Source organism: Myzus persicae, unplaced genomic scaffold (assembly GCF_001856785.1).
Source record: "Myzus persicae strain clone G006 unplaced genomic scaffold, MPER_G0061.0, whole genome shotgun sequence".
Taxonomy (NCBI): Eukaryota; Metazoa; Arthropoda; class Insecta; order Hemiptera; family Aphididae; genus Myzus; species Myzus persicae.
In genome coordinates this window covers 15,301-38,369 of record NW_019100891.1, presented here as the reverse complement: position 1 = coordinate 38,369, position 23,069 = coordinate 15,301, and the positions used below count along the sequence as shown (strand labels likewise).

At 28.7% G+C, this 23,069-nt stretch overlaps 2 protein-coding genes across 2 annotated transcripts; both read right to left on the bottom strand.

The window, feature by feature from the left end:
• Window positions 1-1,258: 1,258 nt before the first annotated feature.
• On the bottom strand, window positions 1,259-15,126 carry LOC111026614 (glycine dehydrogenase (decarboxylating), mitochondrial). Its single transcript, XM_022304726.1, has 17 exons — window positions 14,919-15,126; window positions 11,622-11,706; window positions 8,517-8,652; window positions 7,737-8,124; window positions 6,784-6,980; window positions 4,230-4,575; window positions 4,048-4,134; window positions 3,760-3,936; window positions 3,517-3,701; window positions 3,248-3,449; window positions 2,941-3,057; window positions 2,728-2,873; window positions 2,526-2,658; window positions 2,212-2,422; window positions 2,037-2,144; window positions 1,801-1,946; window positions 1,259-1,741 (listed from the first exon to the last, which is right to left on the bottom strand). Exons 1-17 carry the CDS (start codon window positions 15,069-15,071, stop codon window positions 1,649-1,651), a joined length of 2,910 nt encoding a protein of 969 aa, XP_022160418.1. The 5' UTR covers window positions 15,072-15,126; the 3' UTR covers window positions 1,259-1,648.
• Window positions 15,127-18,977: 3,851 nt separating this feature from the next.
• On the bottom strand, window positions 18,978-22,937 carry LOC111026602 (putative zinc finger protein 840). Its single transcript, XM_022304705.1, has 5 exons — window positions 22,763-22,937; window positions 22,464-22,606; window positions 20,931-21,611; window positions 20,542-20,858; window positions 18,978-19,712 (listed from the first exon to the last, which is right to left on the bottom strand). Exons 2-5 carry the CDS (start codon window positions 22,596-22,598, stop codon window positions 19,355-19,357), a joined length of 1,491 nt encoding a protein of 496 aa, XP_022160397.1. The 5' UTR covers window positions 22,599-22,606; window positions 22,763-22,937; the 3' UTR covers window positions 18,978-19,354.
• Window positions 22,938-23,069: the final 132 nt, after the last annotated feature.

Sequence of the window (23,069 nt, the reverse complement as noted above, 5' to 3'; positions counted from 1 at the left end):
CAATTTTTAAACTCAAAATTGTATAGCTATAAGTATTCTAGCTCGGTCTGGTAGAAATCGAGAGCATACAGAAGACAGAACAACATGCAATTCCCTATAATTTCCGAACCCTAGGCTTCTATATACTTTATACTGATCTTGATTGTTCTGTACTCACGGATTTATCTAAAACTGTTAGTGTAACTCAGTTAAAGGGTAAATCGGCGTCTGCGAGCTTCGCTTTGTGATCTAATTCGCCCTTGATGGACAACTCGCCTGTGACGGATTGAATTTGAATATATTATATACATATCACTTGGTATAGCTAAATCGAACGTCAAGTAGTTTTCAATTAGGTACATTTAAGCTACAAACATACATTCAAGTATTCAACTCTCATATATTTGTTTTGAGATATAATTTACAAAATGCCTTTATTTGAGGCCATAAATGCGACGATTTGATGATGCATGCGCTTTTACTTCATCTGCCAGAGTAACCAATGATAAATATTTATAAAAAAATAAAATACTATTTTCCATTATAATCTGTAAGATGTAACCAATCATTTATAAACTAAAAAGTAATTTTTATTTCCATCGTAAATCTTTGTGAGCATCTTTTTAAAATGCAAATTTTGGAAAATCCTTCCTTAGTGCCTCCTTACATGGTGATCAGAAGATACCATGGAAATGTCAAGTCTCCAACTAGTAGTTTAGGCTCTACATTGACCAGTCAGTCAAAAAAGCACTTATAGCTTATCTCGAATTTTCCAATTATCTAGGCTACTTTTCCATTTTTTTGTAAGAACTAAATTTGGACTACGAAGAAATTTTTTTTTAAAAATGTGACAAATCGATCCAGCCGTTCTCATCTGAACTGAATACCAAATACCAATAAACAATTTTTTATTTATAGATTATTTTTTATATTTTTACTATTTAGTAAATTTTTTTTTGACGTATTATACATTACAACATTTCCTGAAACTCAGCCAGTCCATTAGTGAAAACTGTACTAAAATCCACTTTCGAGGTATGCAAGTAGGTAGGTATATGCAAAAAGGGGCTTCTATTTTAAAATAAATCTAGACCAGATGATATAATGATAAATGATCATTTTACATAACTGTTATAAGTTATAACTTTGCTAAGTATAGTGCATTAAGTCCTATGTGGAGTAGGTGCTGGAATAGGTAGTAGGTACACACATAATTTCATTTTTAATCAGTCACCATAGACTAACTAGACAATTATACAAATTAAGTAAAATGTCTAAATAAGTATAGAACATGTTATTATGTTATATTGATACAATAAAACATGAAAGTGTAGGTAAGTACCATAATATAAGCACATGTAATAGAAATATCATAGAAAATAACTATATATTTTTAATGTAATCTTAAATTATTGATTTAAGAAGTTATTTATGTGAGTTTTGGTTTTTGCAGGTGTTCAGCAATAGATGTCTTCTATTAGAAGAAAAGATCTTTATTACCTTACATAAAATATAAATAATACTTAGCAATAGACAATAGTTTATACATAGGTAGGTGGTATTGTGTAATAAAAATCATAGCTATTATGTTTACATTTGAAATAATGTTTAAAATACTCATACTTTTGGTTTCTCTGAATATTATTGATGTATTTTAAAAATTAAAATTTTAAAATACTAATGGGCAACTGCAAACTACATTTTGATCTCCATATTTACTGTCGATGCGGCCTACACTTGGCCATACTTTTTGTTCGTATCCCTAATAAAGAAATATTAGGCGGTTATTATACTATAATATAAATTTTAAATTTGTACTACCATTGGATAAGCTGCTAATTGTCTAGAATATGGTCTATTCCATTTGTCACTACAAATTTGTTTCAATGTATGTGGTGCCAATTTTAAGACATTTTGTTCTCGATCAGCTACACCATTCTCTATTTCTCTGATTTCTTCTCTTATACCTTAAGTAAGAATTATGTAAGTAAATATATATATTTAAAAAAAAAAATGTTTAATTTTCAACAAAACATAATATTAATTAATTTACTCACTAATTAAAGCATCACAGAATCTATCTAATTCTATTTTACTTTCAGATTCTGTAGGTTCTATCATCAATGTACCAGCAACTGGCCAAGACATAGTAGGAGCATGAAATCCTAAGAAAAATATCACAGTCTATTATATTTATACTTTTATAAATTATAATATTATGTAGGTACACACCGTAATCCATTAATCGCTTAGCAATATCGGTAGCTTCAATATTTGCAGTCTTTTTAAATTCTCTAGAGTCTAGTATGAATTCATGAGCTACCAATCCAGATTTAGCGCCAACAAATAATGTTTTGTAGTGAGTACTTAATTTTTTACTCATGTAATTCGCATTTAATATAGCTACTTGAGTTGCTTTCCTGAGTCCTTGAGAGCCCATTAACTATACAAGTATCATTTATTATTAATTTAAAAATTTATTATTATAATAATTGTTTAATTTATTATTGTTAATATATATCTTATAGAAGTCAAATATGAATTACTTTTATGTATGCCCAAGAAATGGGTATGATAGAAGCTGATCCGTAAGGAGCAGCACTAACAGTACCGAAACTTAAATCATTACCATTGTGGATAATTGGATGAGTTGGTAGATATGGAGCCAAGTGTGATTTACTAAGCAACAAGAAATATTACATTGAATTATAAATTCATATAAATTATTAATTACAGTTAATTTTTTACACAACAATTGGTCCCATCCCAGGACCCCCGCCACCATGAGGTATACAGAATGTCTTATGTAAATTTAAATGAGATACATCTGCTCCAATATCACCAGGTCGACACAATCCAACTTGTGCATTCATGTTAGCTCCATCCAAGTAAACCTTAATTTTGAATTATGAGTTAAGTGTTACATTAATTATCGTCACAAAATCATAATATTTTTATTACTTGTCCACCATTTGAATGTATTATTTCACATATGTCCATAACAGATTCTTCAAATACTCCATTAGTAGATGGATATGTTATCATTATACACGATAGTTGATTTTTATATTTATTAACCTATATAAGTACAAAACAGAACAAATTTGTAAGATTTTAGAAAACAATAAAAAAATCTACTAGTATACTACTAATTACTATACTCGATATAGACCTAAAGGTATAAAATAATATACTATATATATGATAATCATAATTCGTAAAGTATATGCGGTATCTAACCAGGCTAACCTAATACAGTAATACCTACCTTATCTTTGAGATGTTGTAGATCAATGCAACCATCTTTGGATACATTCACCAACTGAATGTCCATTCCAGCCATTTGTGCTGATGCTGGATTTGTACCATGTGCCGAAGTGGGAATTAGACATACTTTTCTGTCTTCATCCCCGCGGTGTTGATGATATTTCATTATGGCACAAAGACCGGCAAATTCTCCTTGAGAGCCGCTAGAGTGAGTTTCAAAAGTTAATAAGAGTATTTGAAATATTATTTATTAAATGCCTGCATATATACCTATTGGGCTGAAAAGATATTTTGTCATAACCAGTAAGCTGGCAGAGATCATATTCTAATTCTTGTAAAATTTGATGATATCCTGGGACTTGTACAGGTGGTACAAATGGATGAATGTTTATGAATCCAGGTTCTGAAAGCGGTAATAACTCGACGGTAGCATTCAATTTCATAGTACATGATCCCTAAAATAATAAAACAAAATTATTGTATACATATTTTCCAATCGATAACTTCACTTACTAATGGAATCATGGAGTGGACAAGTGAAACGTCTTTATTTTCCAATTGTTTCATGTATCGAACAATTTTTGTTTCTGATTGATGATTGTTAAATACTGCATGTTGTAAATACTGCGAGGTCCTCTTAAATATTGTTTTACTTACGCTTTTTTCTAAAAGCTCATCATTAGATATAATCTAGAACCATTTATTTTGAATAGATTATTGAATCAACTACTTACACAGTTGTACGAGTGAACAAAATATGCTTGTATATTTATACATGAATATTATAAAAGGTATACTTACTTCATTTATTTTTTTTTTAGATCCGAAAATCCATAGCAAATCGTTTAAGTCTTCGGCAGTCACCGTCTCATCTAGCGATATACCGATCTATTACACGAAAATACCAAATTAAAATAAAATCCGTAGCATTTGCACAGAAATACAGAACTATAATAAAACGTAGATAAAGGTATACTCCTCACAGATTGATCGTCGAAAAACCTCAGGTTGATCATTTTTTCTTTACATTTGTTGATTATCTCATGTTGAGGAATGGTGCTCCTTAAGTGCAATGTATCGAAAAAACTGCCAACACTCGTACTGCATCCTGGTATTTCGTCAAGCGCTGTCTTAAGTATCACGGTACTATTGTGCACTCTTTGGGCAATATTTTTCAGTCCTACGGGACCGTGGTAGACTGCATACATAGCTACTACATTTGCTAGTAGAGCTTGGGCAGTACAAATGTTGCTAGTGGCCCGTTCACGTCGTATGTGTTGTTCACGGGTTTGCAATGTCAATCTGTACGCCATATCCCCATCTGCGTCCCTGTACAAATAATATAAAATAGTAGATGCTTATGTAATATTATACACATTACCAGTTATATTTAAAATAAATAGGTTTGAAGTGGTTTGGGTCTAGAAAATTAGGGAAAACCTCGAGTTAGGTCTCAAATTTTAAAAATTGCATGATTTAATGTATTTGATATTTTTTATCAAGTTGTGTTCTGAAATATGGACGATTGTAAGCTCCGTCAGAATACCAATTGGATTAAAAGGTAATGAAAATGTCTAATGTAAACTCAGCCAATTTTATTTTCTTACCTGTAATTATAAACATTATACTCATTTTTATACGGAATATCCGCCAGCGTTAAGACCTTACTTATGTAAAAATTAATATAATTTGTATCAAATAAATAAGCTCAAACATTCACAATGAAAAATAAATTGCAGTGTTAGAAAACGCTACAAATAGCATTTAATAATATTTTTGAAAGTTAGAAAATCTACAAATTGCACCTATCACATTATTTTAGTTCATAGTTCAAAATGATATAACATGCCTCATAACATAACACACCTACATAGGTACTTACATATTTTATAATTAAAACAATTATTTATTAAAATGTATGATTTTTTGACGTAGTAGATATTATGATTTGTTCAGACAGTATTATTATTTTTATTTTTAAGTTTTGTATACTTTTTAGTTTATTACGCGTAACTAGTATTTAATATTTTAATTTGGACGATTACTATTTCTTAAAGTAATGATTTTTTTTGTAATAATAATATATTATAATCATTTTATACTGTTAATTAATTTTCTTCACTATAGGAGTTTACATGAACCCAATTTTACCTGTTTTTTTTCAAATTCCTGGCGGAATTTACACTAAAAAAAGGTATTTATAGCGGAGTTTACATGCGCCCCTGAAATAGCCTAACCACCACTTGGAAGTTAGCTGGAAAGCTTAAATTGTTTTTGTCTATACTTAATATTTAGATTATAATGTAGCTTGAGTTAATAATTTAATCAGGAAAGAAATTTAAATGACACATCTTTCACAAAATTAAACTAGTCAATCTCTCCACGTCTATCTTAGGAATATTTATTTTTCTTTTGTTTGTTTGCGTGGCTACGTGGCTGAGATCTGAAGTGAAATATAACTTTTATTCTGAATTCCAAGTAATATTTCCAATAAAACAAAAATGTGTGGGTGAGCTACACCAAATTTAAGATCATCACCTGCTGTGCACTGGAGAACCAACTAAAATATTATCAAATTTTACCCAAAATTAGCTACCTATATTATTACAATCTATGATCTATTATTATTTTGTATTTACTAACCTATTTATTATAATTATCGAATGAACGGTTTAAGTATAGTGGTGGATATATATGGTGAGGGAGGAGGCAAAAGGGCTAGGATTCCCCCAATCAACTTAATTGTATTTTATACTACAATTATTGGTAATTAATCATTTATAATTAATCAGTAACTTTATAGGCAAGTGCGTTTAGTAAGTTACTAGATAAGTAGGCACACAATGTAAACAATTTGTAAATAAATATGTAAATGTTATATAAAAGATAATATGAAGTGTCTAAATTCTATACAGATTTAATAACATCTGTGATAATCATATTTCACAAGCATTTAACCAGCCCTCTCCAAAACAGAGCTCTGAATCGACTGATCTCCCATTGTACCTATTACATATTATTATATATTTTCAATTTATATAAATGTGAAAATTAAATCTTTGATGTTAATGATATCAGGATTCACTAATCCGATAGTCTAGTGTTTTTTTTTTAATGATAAGAGTGTATTGTATCGAGGTTTCAATAGTACTTATAATTTAATGGATCCAACTCTTCTCCACGAGGAGATAAAATAGGAACAAACCAGTGGCTCCACCTGTTCAGTAAAATAAAATTCGAAAATAATTTGTAAAATCTTTTCCCTGTCGATGTGGCGTACCATTAGTCATTATTTTATAGACTTCATTACATAATATGTTCACAACAGTTAACAATTATGCGCCTATTATGTACTTTGTATATATAATTACGTCTGTAAGCTTATCATGAGTTGGAGGTAGTTACTTACGATGAGTTATAGGTCTATAGGTACAATAATATTATAATATACAATAAACAATTTAGATGTTAATAATTTATTCATACATATTTACAAGCTACAATACAGAAAACCATCAAGTTGGTGGTGTTACCTACCTAGTAATACCGACCATCCTCCCGGGTATCAGTCTCATCAAAGGCTTTTTGCATGCGATAAACGCGGCGTGTGGTCCTCCGTATCCGAGCGGGGTGCCGAGTCGTTGGCTACTTCCGACCACAATGTCCACGCCGAATTCGCCTGGGGCTTTGATCAGAGTAAGCGACAGCAAGTCCGTGGCACACACGACTAAGGTCTATGATATAACATATGAGTGATTATAGAGCTGCCGGTGTATATGAGAAATTCATCCACCGGTCGCGGAAGTGGTTGCGTATCAGTTATTTTCGGTGCAACAGTAAACTGATAATCGGCAGTATAACTATACCGTCATAACAATATTAACTTAAGTCAGGTTTCCACTATACCCCGTATATTAACTTGTAAAGTTCAACTCTATTGTTGTAGGTAGTGATGGAAACTCGGACTTACGTAAACAGTACTACTACCGTTTATACCCGACAAATTCCAAATAATCGGCAACTACCGATAAACCGGTATGATGAAATTCATAAAAACATATTAACACTTAATACTTAATAACTAATAAGTCTATGCAAGATTAAAATATAGGTATTTCATCAAATGTTTTTAAAATGTATGGTATTTCCAGTTTACCGTTTTGGTAAATACTATTAACATGATTTGTTCACCGGTTTAAAATATTTCCCCATTTATTTTCAAAAATATTACTTCTGTGTTTAGTAATACTTTGTGATTTAGTTATAACTAAATATATCTTATTGGAACCAAACAAATTACGGTACATTGAGTTTGGGTAACAAGCATCCCATCATTATACATCATAATATTATATTATTATTAAATTTAAATGATAATATAGTACATTATTTTTGGTAGGGGTCAGGGGATTGCCTACCAAAACAGTAAATTTGTTAGCCTCTATAGGAAAAAAGTTTGGAAACACTGCCTCATAGTATTGTACACGAACCTCGTTATTGTGAGCCTTATTTACGATCTCCTCGTAATCCGATAACTTGCCATACGTGTCTGGGTACTGTAATAACACTCCACTGTACGATTTAAAGTCGTCCACTTGGTTTGGATCGCCGGATCGGACTTCGATGCCGAGAGCAGAGGCCCTCGTGCGTACAACGGCCAACGTCTGCGGGTGTACGTTGTCTGCAACGAACCAGCATTTGCGTTTGTTGTGCCGATACGTCATAGCCAGCGCTTCGGACGCCGACGTGGCTTCGTCCAACAGAGACGCATTGGCTACGTCCATACACGTAAGGTCGACAACCAATGTCTGGAAGTTCAGTAGACTCTCTAGTCGACCCTGACCGATTTCCTCTTGGTAAGGTGTATAAGGTGTCAACCTATATTGCACAACAGGCATATTTTATAAAATATTTAATTAACTCTTTAGTAACATGTTTGTAAGACGGTTAGAGAGAGGGCTATGGAGGAGGGTGTATGGGAAAGTGCACTTAACCTAACCCTAATTTGGACGCTGCCAAATTAAAAGATAGATTTTTATTTTTGTAGTGTGCTTTTTTACTATTCATTTTACATGTCATTTTGATAGAGTTAGTAGCCTGTAGGTAAGTATATTAAAATGTATGTAAAATCTTAACTATCAGGCCTATATGATTATTCCGGGTGGCATCAATAATGATTTAATAACTAAAGTAAGCAAAAATTTACATATACAATATAGCATCACACCATCACGGCACTGAGAACAAAATATTGAAAAAATTAAGCATACCATCCAGGATTCTCCAGCATGTTTCTTACGATGACATGAGGTGTGTGACAGTTGTGGTAGCCCATCCCAATGAAACTTCTCCATGTTTGATTTTTACTTGCAATTGATTTTATCAAGGTGGCTAGAGATTGTTCGTCTGTGAAATGTATTTATTTATTAGCATGTAGATTTATTTCATTATTTTTGTTTGAAGTAAGTAGGTAATAAACAGTGTTTGAATTAGAAAAAAATTAGAATGATGTGGTTTAAACATTTTTTTTTTTTTAAATCTGTGTTTTTAAAGATTTAAATGACTTATTTGAGTTATTGATTAGATTGATTGGAACATAATTAAAAAGAGTACTCAAGAATATATTTTTAAAAATAAAAGGGACTGTCCTCTGATGTGAAAGATTTGTGTCTAAAAGTATGGGGATGAACAACAACAATAGGTATCACTTTTTTGAGCTTGTCCACACTATGCGTTTTGGTGGGTCCTGTAAAATATTTGAATGCTATTAAATTGACATAAGTTTTAACTATTAATCAAGCCATCGCAGTCTTGTGAAATCAAGAGTCAATACCGTGTGTTTTATTGTAGTTACCACAGAACAATATATATATTTTGGTAGGTCCGGTCAATTCGTTTCTCGATTAATCACAACAAGACGTCTGTTTCAACCAGATTCTCCAAAACGCATAGTTACGTCTCACCTACCATATTATTGTAATCCTAAAATAATTATTTTTTATTCCAATGCTAGTATGTATAAACTGCATACACAAAACAATTCTAATAGCAAAATCACCACTCTTAAATGTAATCAGTGATTTCTAAAAAAAGCTTTGATGGTTTTTATAATATTTAAGATTCTGAGCGAAGTAATGAATGTATGTATTGATTTTATACAATGATGTTTGTTTTTTTTATTTTTGTGTCTATCATCATGGTTTGGAGCGTTAAAAGTGCTTCGATTTTCTTTAACACCAACTTTTCTGGTAGGAAAGTGAATCTAATTGGTGCATTCGGGAGGTCAAAATTTTAAATTTTAAATAGTTTTCAAAAGCAACAGGAAAAACGGGAATTTGAAAAACGGCAAAAAAATTTTTTGAAAAAAATCGATTTTGGTTTTCAGTGTAACTCTAAAAAAAATTATCGTAGATACATGAATTTTCACTCAATATTTGTGTTAGCATTTTCTATACACCATACAATTTTCAAAATATTTTGATTTGTGTTGAACTATTTATGGACATATGCAATTTTCGATTATTATTTGTTTTTTTTTTAACTGAAGTCGATAAAAAAAATTCGCTTGGTCAAAAAACTTGTAAATATAATACAAGGATGCTCGTAAGTTTTTTTTAGTGAAAATTAAAAAAAAAGTTGAGCGTAATCCACATTACTTTTAGGTGGGCGTTTAAATTTAGAATTTTGACAAAATTCGTAAAAATCAAAAAAAGTACTAAATTATATTTAGTTAGAAATTCATAAAAATTTCCTTTTTACATCTAATATTTAAAAATTTAACACAAGATTCCTTATAAGTTTTCTACCTTTATCAAAACAAAAATTTCTACCGGGAAGTCAAATCAAATTTTTACGAGCGTTTGAGGTTGAAATTTTTACAACATTGGATATTTCACTCGATTTCTCATGTAGTGATTTTCTTATTTTTTTTGATAATTCAAAAACGAATTACTGTAGACACTTGTAATTTACACCATGTTTATTTCATACATTTATGTACTTGATAAAATTGTTTTAATATTTTGTCTCATTATAAGCTGTAGTTGACGGACATTTTCAATTTTCATTTTTTTTCATTTTTTATTATTTTTAAATGTCGGGAAAATTTTGGAAAATTTCACCTTTTGATATATTGTTACAACAGCATTTGAAAAATATTAAAAATCCATAGGCACGATTTTTTTTTTTTGTAAGCATTCAAGTTCAAATTTGACAACATTTATCAAATTGAAAATTGAAAAATGATTTTGTAGTTAAAAATGTATACAATTTTCAATTTTTATAGCGAAGGATTGAAAATTTAAAACAAATTTCCACTTCAGCTGCAGTTTTTCCGTAGCTAAATAAATACATAAATACAGTTATTTTAAGTTTAAATTTGGACCAAATTGCATATTAATACAAAGAAAAACGTTTATCATTTTGTTCTAATTCGGTGCCAAAACAGCCCAATTTTTCATAGGTACGAGTATATAGAATATTATTCCAGCATCACTGATAATTTAAGAATAATATTCATTTAACTTACCAGCTACTGTATTAATAATAATAACAATATAAAATATCCTAGATTGACATACCGTCTAGAGACCTAATGTACAGCAGAGCGACATCCACTACTCACTTTTTTACTTTATGTTTTTCCCAATCATTAAGAAAAGTATTGGGATTTTTCAAATTTTCAGTTACTAAATATATAATCACATAGATACCATCAAAGATATTAAAGTTTGAGATTAAAGAATTTTTACTGCCCCCCCCCCCAAAAAAAAAAAAAAAAAACGAAATAATAATATTATTGTAAAACTGATATATTCATTGCTCCACTTGAAATCTAAAATAATGACAATATAGGTATTGTAATATGATGTACACATATGTCACATGTACAATAAATTGTTCAATATAATATTTATATTTAAAATGATACTAACTTATATAGTTTACTTTGAGCTCAGATTATTATTATCTTTTTTACTATAATAGTTGTAATAGCTTGATAAATATTCATGTTATAATTTAAACTATTTGTATTTCTAACCTAACCTAAACAATAGATCAGATATTACATAATAATATGATATGTAGGTACAGTGTATTGTGTACACATTCTAGTATTGATCTTTACATTAATTACTATTAAAAAGGAACAAAAACAATTATAATACTAATTGTAATAACCACTTAGTGATTATAAATCATGTGATGGAATTTGCATAATGCGAATTGGTTTATTATTATAAGTTTTAGTCTATATTTTACATATTGCGTTTAATATGCGTAAATATGAATGCATTAATATTCTCATTAATAAAAAATGTATGTTCCTGCATAAACAAAAGGTTATCAATTGTTTGATACAATACATAACATACCTATAATAACTGACGATTTTAAACTAGGCGTCTTCTGGAGATAAACGCTATCTGGGATCACGGCCACGCTCAAGTCTTCTAAACTCTGAAAATACCAATTGATGGTCCATATGAGTTTAACAATTTTATTTTCTAGGTACACATCAAAAATCTTACATTTTTACTTATCCTATTCGAGTTTGAATTAAGTATACAATAAATAAGAATGACTATTTTACAGGTACCTCGATTAAAACAATTTAATTATTGCGACTATAATAATATAATATCTAATATAATATCTATATTCTATACATAAGTACCTATCCTTTATTTGTATGTCCACGTAGTAGTTGTCGTGTACTGTGTACGGGCGTTTAATGCACACGGAACAGATAAGCTGTCTACAGAGTAATAATTATTATGAGTAAGACCTTTGTGTAAACGCGTGAATTGATAATTTTAACGGTCACTCCACTATAATATTATTTTACGAGACATTGATCCATTTATCAAATTCCATACAGACAAATTAAAATACTTTTTATACGATAATAATACAAATATCAAATGACAATACTACGTATGATGATGAAAACACGGTTTACACATGCCCATTGCCTGCAGTTAATAGAGCAGCATAATTTTAATTTTAAATCGTTAGATATGCCTGATAACACATACTTAACCCCTGGTGTTACTTAAAAGTAACCTGGTGGCGTGATTTCCTATACATCATATCAAGGCTGGTCAAGTTAACTATTTTTTTTAACTTGTTAAATTAAGTTAATATAGAAGAATGTAAGTTAAGTTTAAAGTTAAAAGCTAACTTTATTTTTTTTTAACTTGTAAAAGTTACAAGTTAATTAGAAAGTAAAAGTAACTTAACTTAGTTAAAATTAATAGTTACTTTTTTTTAAATATAAAATTAATGATCGTACCTACCTACCTTTTTTAAAGCTAACAAGTAACATAATAATTCAATAAATGTCTTACAATTTTTAAATAAATGTGTGCTTATATTTGTATATTATACTTTAATCAATGATGAAATCCAATAAAATAATTAAATTATTTTTATGTACATGTTAACATGAATGGTCCACAACTATACATAAATATTATAATAATCAAATTCATTATTATTTATTAGAATATATTTAATTAGTTACACAATATATAATATCAAATATTATTCAATTAATATAGTAAGATTACAATATTTAATCAAACCATTATTGATTTTTAACCATTTTAGTAGACAGTACGTCAGTACATAGTGAGGTGTACTTGGTTTATCATATTATGAATATCAAAGTAAAATAATGCAACCAAAAACTAAGCTTTTCAACATAGCTCCACAGAAAGCAGTATGAAAACTAGAATGTGGAAGATAATTTTACACAATCTTAAACAATATGACACAGTCAATGCTCGACAGACTATATTTTGTTTAAGACTTAATATCTACTACCTACTCCACCGTTCAAATCTATTACGGCTCTCACATATTAGAAGGTTTATTAAAAATAAAAATGAATCATGACCCTGGTATTTATTCAAATAGGTACACAATTTTAATATTAAATAGCTATTATAATAGTAAATACGATGAACTACTACGCTACTACGGGTTTAAATTATTTACACCGACGGGCCAAGTTATTGCTGTAATTCTATGAATGAATAAAAATATTATAATGAATAATAATATTAATAATGATTAGGTAGGTAATGATTAATTAGTCCACAGACATTACGTAACGTGTCCCATACTGACTACTGAGTAAATTGTTTTATTTTTCTTTTGTTAATGACGAGGTTACCCCTATAACATATCCGCCTATAATATAGTTTTCTATGAGTATGCAATATAATAACTATTATAATACATTATTAACTATTAATAAGTATATTTAATGTTTCGTATTTTTTTTTATAAAATTTAATTTATTTTAAATCTGTGATTTAGGAAAAAAAATACTTAACATGAAAATAGAATGAATCAACTCATAAGTTACTGAATAACATGGGAAAAATGTAACTCATTAATTAACTTAGTTAAAAGTAACTTAACTTTTTAACTTATTAACTCATTAATTCCCAGCCTTGCATTATATATGAATTAATAAAAAAATAGAAGTACTAAATTAACTTATCACAATAACTCAAATCTACTACGGCAATAATGCAGTGTAAACCTGTTTACACGAGTGCCATCACATATACTAATGAAACAAAGTGAAATAATCTACTTAAAAGTTCCAATTGGGAAACATTTAAAATAACTTATAGTTTATAAATCGTTTGTGATTAAAAAATTAGTACATATATACCTACCAATATCAAATAAGAGATCAAAATAATATTCATCATCATTCAACATCATTTTTTAATATCACAATAAACCTAATACTTTTTCCACGTGTTTTGAAAATATCAAAATATCAATATCAAATTGAACATAAGTAATATGAAACAATAAACTGCATTTTAATTACTTATTTATTATGTGATTGACCAAATTGATAGAAATATGGAAAATGTATGATATTGTCCTAAGTATTTTTAATATTATATACTTATAGTCAGCACATAATGTTTAAAATATAATATTGAAAGAAAAGGAAATAAGTATGCTTACATAATTAGTTAAAAAAATATTGAATATCCTATTTGAAGTAACGTCTATATGGGTTGGTTATGAATTTATGATAAAAAAAGTAGATACCTACGTGGTAGAAACAATTACAGGCACGATTACTTTTGAAAAAAAATTGTCTAATGTTAATAAATACAGGAGCGCCTATCCATTATATTTATTACCAATTATCTTAGTTTAATATATAAAGAAATTCATTAGCAAAGATAAACTATTATTTTAGATTTATAGAATTATAGCCCTATGGATGCTATTGTAAAAATTATTAAATTATTCTTATTTTAGTAGTTATTGACAGTCAACGAAATTAAATACTACCATGCAATCATACAAAATTATAAAATATACATTACGGATTCATATTACTTAAGTTTAAGTCAGATATTAGAAATAAAATGATATGTATAAAATATAGTATAAATTATGATTATTTTTTTCAGATTGGTAAAAAAATATGTAACAATAGTCAATAAACAGTTCACGACTCAACGAAAACTAGTAATTTCTAAGCCATAACAACTGTAGAGTACACGACACAAGAAAGTATTTTTTTTTAAGTTCGAAACAGAAAGTATTTTCAATAATAAAAAAAATGGTGTTGGAACTACTTTTCTATTCACTAAATGCTAGACTTTTTATGTACATCCGAAACGCACCTGATATCCAAGTTCTTTTAGCATCTGCTTTTGGTCGGAGTCATTGGGTCCGATATGTCGCTGAACAAAAGATTCGCGACCAAACACGGAATTAGGTACATTATACGAGTAAAAGCGCTGCGTCCTGCGCAAACAATTTAAACGACGAAACATGACTGAACACTGTTTTCTAACGCAATAATATTATCATAATATTTAATCAACAGTGAATCAACTGGTTACTATAATATGTACACTTATACAATACATAATATATTATTAACGACTAATCACAACAGCTTACTCTAATTTAATATCCAATGATAAAATTATAAATAATAACGAAAGTAGGTACAGTTAAATAGGCAGGTACCTACGTATAATATTATAGACTATAGCACAGCTACGATCTATAATATAATCATCTGCAATATCAAGGTTGTCTATTATGTTCTATATACCTAATGCGAAGAAGGTCTATAATAGACGGCAGATTATATTACTAAGTATATTTTGGTACTTTACCAATTAATTATTTTTAATTAATTTTTGTGAAAAAATCATATTTATCATAAATTATAATATAATATATTATGGTTATTAACTTTGAGTCATTATACTGACTTAACGTAGTAAGTAGAAAGATGTGAATAGGTTCGTGGTATAAAATAATATGCGACAACTTAAAATGAATCTAAATTTTTTAAAGATGTCGTAATTTAAAGGTACCTAGTAAAATTATATCATAATATAGGTACTTAAAAGTTTCGAAAATGATATATTTTAACGACAGTAAAATAAATAAAATCGTTATTCCTCACTTAAATGTCCAATATCGTAAATAACTCAACTTCAAACACGTTTACAAAAACAAAAAATCGTACTTATGAATTTAAATATTTTTAAGTATCTATAAGAATAACTTAGGTACGTGACATTTCGTATTATATTTTCAAGCTTTTGGGCTCAATCAAAAATCAAAAATCAAAAATCTCAATTTTCAAATAAATTATAATTGTTACTTTTTTAAAAATCTTCTAGCTATTTAAATGTCATAATTTCTATGAATCTAAATTAGAGTGTCGTCCATAAAAGAGAAAGCACTGATCTGGAGGAGGACCTATAGGCATAGACATGGTCTGAGGGTGATTTCTATTTATGCCTTCGTAACAATTTTCAACGATTCAGTAGTCAGTTCGCTAATGTATACTCGAATTCGAATATATCAAGCGATCCTTTATTGAGATCAGATGATTATACCAGTAAGGGGTCATTGCCAAAGTTCTGGGTGAAGTTAAACAGTCCATGCCGTTGTGGGCACGTACAGGCCCGGATAGAGCCGGCGAGTTACCGAGTTGAACTCGGTGGGCCGGCTTGGAATATTCATTATTTATCTATGTCAACTGCTTAATATAATATGTATAATTTATATTGTATGATATATGATGTTATTATTAAAATATGGATAGCCATTAATGACTTTAACTTATTGAAAAACGTGACATTAACTTTTTTAGGGCCGGTTATAATCGTGAAACTCGGTAGGCCGATACCTTGCCTATCCGGCGCTGGGCACGTATCACGAATATAATGAGTTGCGTCGGATAGAATTGATCAAAGTGCAGTCACAGCAGTTATATTTGATCTACCACCTGATGATGCCAATCATCGTGCCACTGTAGACGATGGGTAATTATCTAAAGTAGCTTTCAGACAAGACCGATTTATTGCTGAAAGTCGAAGGATATAACATTCCTGAGCAATCTATCACGGTGAGTTGTCGTCCTAGAGACGTCAACATTTTAAATGATGAGTAAAATATCTTCTGATGTTATAAAAAGGATGTTGAACAGATGGGAGGTGGCTCCAATTGGAGAACTCTAGCACTGGATAGAGAAGGATGGAAGCTTGGTTGTGAGACGGGATGGTCTTAAAGGTCCAATAAACCCTAAGAAAAAGAATAAAATATCTTCTGTGATAGTTGACATCGAATCATCAATCAGCGAACGAAAACTAAACAAGCGCGCCGTCCTGATGATTCCGGCGAATGCCATATCATACAATATTGATCAGTGAATAGTGATCACCTGCACTTGACTAGTCCGTCGACATAAAACTGTTCAAGTCGTCATTCAATCGTTAACAGTTCATTATTCATCAACTATTATGCTACCCAGTTGTTCACCAAACATCCCATCATCTGGTTCCTATTCTATCCACACGTTGTTTGGTACGGTCAAACAATAATCGGCGAGCGATTGTCCGTGACCGTATGGTAGGTCTCAACATAGCGTTAAGACATTTTAGTTCTTATGAAAACTTGAGTCTCCAAAACACTACTTAAAATCCTCAATTACATTAGCCTTATATCCAATATTGAAATCAAATCATTTTCCTGGCTATAAAAACAAAAATGTTTATGAATTTCTAACTGATTAATAATTTGCAAATTGTCGCGTTTTGAAGAATTTCGTCAACATTTTAATTTCAGACATAAAAAGTTATGATAGATTTACGCACAACTTTTTTAAACTATTAACAACTTATGATGGACCTTGTATGAAATGTTCAAGTTTCTTGATCGATTGAAAAATTATTTATCAACAATGATTGAATATAAACTAAAAATATCAAAAATTTCTTATATCTTAAAAAGTCAAAATATTTTGAAAATTTTATCATGTATGGAAAATAGTCAAATAAACGTTTGGTGAAAGATTATAAGTATAATGTTTTTATAATATTAAGTATCTACAATTATTAGTTATTGAGTTGTGCCAGGTTAGAGAGGTGTATGGATAAATAAAAAACATAGATGATTTAAGACTGCCACATTTATTGTTCAGAATCTAAAAAACATAGCTTTTTTAAAAAATCAAAATTATTTTTAATATTAACGGATGACACATGAAATATTATAAATTATAATATTAAGAAAATGCTACACCAGCATGTGTTGTCTCCGTCTTATCATTTATACGTAAGTTCTGAATGATCTATTAGTTATTTACTATATTTAATATTAGAGTGAATTGTCACATTATATTATCAAATTCAAGTAAGAATGTCATCTTAGGTTTTTTTTAAAAATATTTTTTAATTTTAAATGGAGTTATTCTCATTTTAAAATGAACAAGCAAATTAACATTTTTTTTAAATGCTCATTATTTGCTTTAAAATTTAAAAAAATATACATATGAGATCCTCTAGATAATATTCTTACTGGAAAATTTGATAATATGACAAATGACTTTAATGTTAAGCATAACAGAGTTAAATGTATTATTCAGATTCCGAACATACATTTTGACATGTTATGCTTTTGTAGCACAGAGAAAACGCATGTCTAGAATGCTCTTAATGATACTTACATTATAAAAAAAGGATTATTTGACTATATAGCATACAAAGAAAATGTATCCATCATCAATATAATTGAAAAAATAAAATAAAAACAGTTATACCACATGTTTAACGTGTATTTAAAAGGCATAAAAAAGGTATCTAACACAAAATTAACATAGTGTATACATTACCTAAACATAAATGCTCTCATGGCAAGAAAAATAAAATATCTTAACAATCATATTATAAACCATAAAATTAAAAATTTGTTTGTACCAATAATTGAATAATTTTATACAATGATGAAATTATAGCATAATTTGTAATAATTAAATAATATCATATGTGACATATGTGTTGAAACACGTTTCATGTCATTTAGTAAAAATGTTTAATGGTCTTTAATTTTGGGTACCTACTTACACAATATTTAATATTTAAACTACATCATACAATGTAAAGTTAAAGTATTAACAAGCATTTAACTAAACCAAATACAGTAAAAATATGTATGTATTTTAATAATAATCAAAAACATAGTGAATAATGAAAATAAAACACAAATTTAATGATCATTCACACTCAAACAAGCATTTATAAAATACAAAAATTATGTTTGTAACCATTGAATAGTAATTTTGAAAAATTTATTTTTAAAAATTACCATAATATGAATCTTTATTTAAGTAATTTTATTTACTTTTTAAAATAATATTTATTTAATGTAATTTTAGGAATTTTATTTATGAATATTAATACAAATATATATACTAACATTAGGTATTTTAAATAAAATACAAGTATATGGTATTTACACTTTTTTGAAAACAGAAATTTTTGTTTACTGTGATTTAAAGCGTTTATTTAATATTACTCTTATCATGGAGTATTAGATATGATACTTATTTGTTTAAATTCTTAAGTGGTAGTTATTATATAAGACAACAAAAATATTGGTGGTAATTAAAAAGAAAATATAAAATTCTTACATTCCCTAAATTTTCTGTAGGATCATTATTAGAAGAATATACATATTATATAGATATTTTTTTTATAAAAAATACATTTATAATAATTTTTACACAGCTTATTATAAAACTAAGTCAAAATTATTATCTATCATTATTTTGTCCATTTTCTAAATGTGTTTGTACATGTACTTTAAGTTCATCATCAGACTCAAAAGACATTTCACAAACATGACATAAGAATATGACAGTATCTGGTTTATTCATCATATTATATACACACTCACTACATTTTGCCGCATACCTCAAATGCATTTTCATATGCTGGACATACTTATACCATGTATCCAATTCCAACGAACATTCTTTACAAATATATGGCGGAGGTTCACTATGATTTTCAGCTTTATGTTTGTTTAATGATGATTCGTTTTTTATCATAAAGCAGCTAGAGCATGGTGGTTTAGACGGCAAAATATTACCTTCATTAGATTTTGGTAACCTAAGAATGATACAACTAGAATTAATCAATATATTTTTTGAAAATCCAATTGTTAAAGGAAATATTATATTCAATTAAAAGTAAACTAGGGATCCCCATTGTAAATTATGTTTAATCTTAATAAGTTAAGATAAAAGTGTTAAAAATGCAGAAAATTAATGGGTCATTTTTCTACCCATTGCGTAGTTGCATGCCTATAATAAAATGTGTTAATTTTTTCAGGGCATTGTTGAGTTGAAAAGGCAATTTTAATTATTATTTAGAGCATTTAAATCCGGACTTTACTAAATAGCAGTAACTTGTTCATACTTAAATTTATAAAAAATTCCCTAAATGATAAAAACAACAAATAAAATTGAACATGTAATACTCGAATTCTTTAGAATTTAGAATAATTTAAGAAAATATATTATATTAGTTGTAATTTTAAGAGGACGCTACTCATGCATTTGTTGTCTCTGTCTTACACACATACAACAGAGAAAATTCTTGGTCACTGTTTGAATAGTGGCTGTTAGTTTTTAAATGCGCATTTTTGATTTGTGTTATTTCACATACTTGTATCTTGCTTGAACTTCAAAAAAAAAAAATGAAAGTCCGCCGATGCTTAAGCATAGATAATGTTCTTACCTAAAAGTTTGATAATACTTAAATCCATTCTGATATCAAAACTAACGGTACACTATTCAAACTAGTGAACAAAAATTTGCTATGTTATAAGTTGATAAGACGAAGACAACAAACGAGTGGGTAGCATCCTCTTAAGATTAATTTTATTCCAACTGTATTCAAGGAAATAGTTTAAAATACTAATTAATCAAATAGTTACCTTGCAAAACATTTTCTACAAGACATACATTCAATAAGTCTAAGTCGACTTTGAAATTGCATTGGAAGTATATCTTCTTCTATAAGACCAGCCTTGACAAGAGCATTTTTCCAAAACAATGGACCAATTAATTTAGCTTCATTAAATTGACCAGTAGAATTTTTTTCCAATATTAAAGTTTCTAGAAACTTTTGGTATTCTTCAGTGTTATAATCTGTTAGTTGTTGTTTTCTTTTTCTAAGCATATTTTGGATATCTTGTCTTGAACTTTCAATTGCTTCCTGAACAACATCTCTTTCACTTTTTTCTTCTTCAGCCTAAAATAAATTAAAAGTTCAATTAAAGTTGTAAGCTATTAATTTTTGATGAATTTTTTTTTTTTATATTACATCTAAATTAACATTTTCCAATTCTCGTTGTTTTTTTTCCCATGCTTTTTTAGCAAATAAAGGACCAAAAGGTTCACTATCTTTTCTAAACTTTCGTGAATTAAGTTTTTTCTTTTTATAGTATGAAACTTTGGGATTAAAATCTTCATCACTGTCAGATGAACTAGTTTGATAAAGTCGAGGATTACGGATAGACATTTTATTATGTACATCCATATAATGTATATAGTAATTTTTTTCGCCAACAATAGTTTTTTGACACAGAGAACAAATCAATGTTCTTACATTGTTATGACTTTTTAAATGTGTTCGAAAATTTGCTATATGACGAAATTTACGATCACATACCCGACAATGATGTGGTTTTTCTCCTGTATGGGTTAACATGTGTTCATTGTATGACAGTTGACTTTTACAAATTTTTAGACATTCGTTGCATCTGAAGTATTTTGATGGCTTTATTGAAGATTGAGGTAAAGGTTCACTTATACTGTTAATATTACTATGATGAAAAGTATCATCATCAGTGTGAGTCCGCAAATGTGCATCTAGGTCAAATTGTGTATTGTATGATACATTGCACATAAAACATGAATAACATTCATCATATATATCTTCTGTTTCACTTTCTGATTGATGATTTTGAATTGGATCTATTTGATCCATTATTTTATCTTCCATCTGCAAAAGAAATAGCTGCTTATACAAAATATAGTTGAATATACATTTTATTTTCCTATTCAAAAAATCAAGAAAGCACCAAAAGTTTACATTTTGTATCTTGTACGGCTTTAGTAAGGGGGCGTAGCACACATATGTGTTGCCTCTGTCTACAAGTGTGTAACATGGCAAACTTTACGCCCAGCAGATCTCGTTTAGATCTGTTAGTTAAAAATTTAGAGTGAACTGAACTCTAAAAAAATTTAAAGTTAAAATTATTTTCTAGGGTATATCATAGACCTTTTATTTTATGTTAATTTTAAAGCGAGTTATAAGTATTTTAAAATTATTAGTTGTTTATACATCTTAAAATACTCATAACTTACTTTAAATTTTATAAGAAGTCAATTTACTCTAATTTTCAAACTTATGGAGCTAAACGTGATCTACTGAGTATGAAATTTTATATGTTACGCACTTGTTAGACGGATAAAACATATGTGGGTGCCACTTTTTCTTAAATATAAGAGTTAAAATGGTAATTTAGTACAACAAAAAAGGGAAATTTAAAGAATAATGGTTATTAGATTCTGATCTATTAGTTTCTATGTTTCAAAAAATGTTCATGTTCATACTGATTACAGGATGTCTCCATAATAAATTCTAGATGTTTGTTCTTGTATACCCAAATTTAGCTAACCGTGTATTATAAATACTACACAGGGAGTAAAATCATATTGATAAAAGAATACATAAAAACAAATTCTCATGAGCAAGAATTCTTTGAAAAGAAGTGAAGATGCAGCTCCTTTTTTACATACATATAAATTCTGTATAAATTATACTAGATAGGTAATACACAAAATATTTTACCGAATCCTCGTTTTTTATATTTTGACTTATGCTTGAGTCATAGTCACAAGAATTGAGAATATCGACATCTTGAAAATCCATAGGTTCAACCTTAATATCATTTAAATCCGCCTTCATAACCATGTTAAAATCCATTGTGTGAACTAAAAACATTAAACCATTATTTATATATAATTAATAAACTAATTCAGTTGTTTACACAGCGTAAATTTATAAATGTGAAACCACGTAAGTGATAATTATCATGCTTGGCAGTATTTTCAATAATGCAGTGTCTATAAATTATTATCAAGGCTTACCAGTCTATATATTATGATCTGATTCGGATTTTTTCAATACTGATGGGTACTAGAGGAATTTATTATAATGGTCAATGAAACATTAAATGCAATTTTTTAACGACGAAAAGTTTAAATACTCAAATAATATTCACTAACGCCGGGGATTCATGTTTACTTAAATTTTGGATGTTGGACGTAGATTACGGAAAAATGCTTTGGTTAATAGTTTATACACTCTTTGGTTGACCAAGGAGAATATGAATAATATGAAACATCCAGCGAGGCAAATCAGTTAGTATAATATCTAAATAATGTCAAATATAGG

Excerpts from the sequence above, each read along its gene's own strand:
- LOC111026602 (XM_022304705.1), bottom strand. The coding sequence starts at position 22,598 with ATGGATTTTAACATGGTTATGAAGGCGGATTTAAATGATATTAAGGTT. Across the intron at positions 21,612-22,463 it reads ATATAAAAAACGAGGATTCG|ATGGAAGATAAAATAATGGA; the intron begins GTAAAATATTTT and ends TTTCTTTTGCAG. Across the intron at positions 20,859-20,930 it reads TGGAAAATGTTAATTTAGAT|GCTGAAGAAGAAAAAAGTGA; the intron begins GTAATATAAAAA and ends AATTTATTTTAG.
- LOC111026614 (XM_022304726.1), bottom strand. The coding sequence starts at position 15,071 with ATGTTTCGTCGTTTAAATTGTTTGCGCAGGACGCAGCGCTTTTACTCG. Across the intron at positions 6,981-7,736 it reads ATAAGGCTCACAATAACGAG|ACCTTAGTCGTGTGTGCCAC; the intron begins GTTCGTGTACAA and ends GTTATATCATAG. Across the intron at positions 2,145-2,211 it reads TAAGCGATTAATGGATTACG|GATTTCATGCTCCTACTATG; the intron begins GTGTGTACCTAC and ends TATTTTTCTTAG.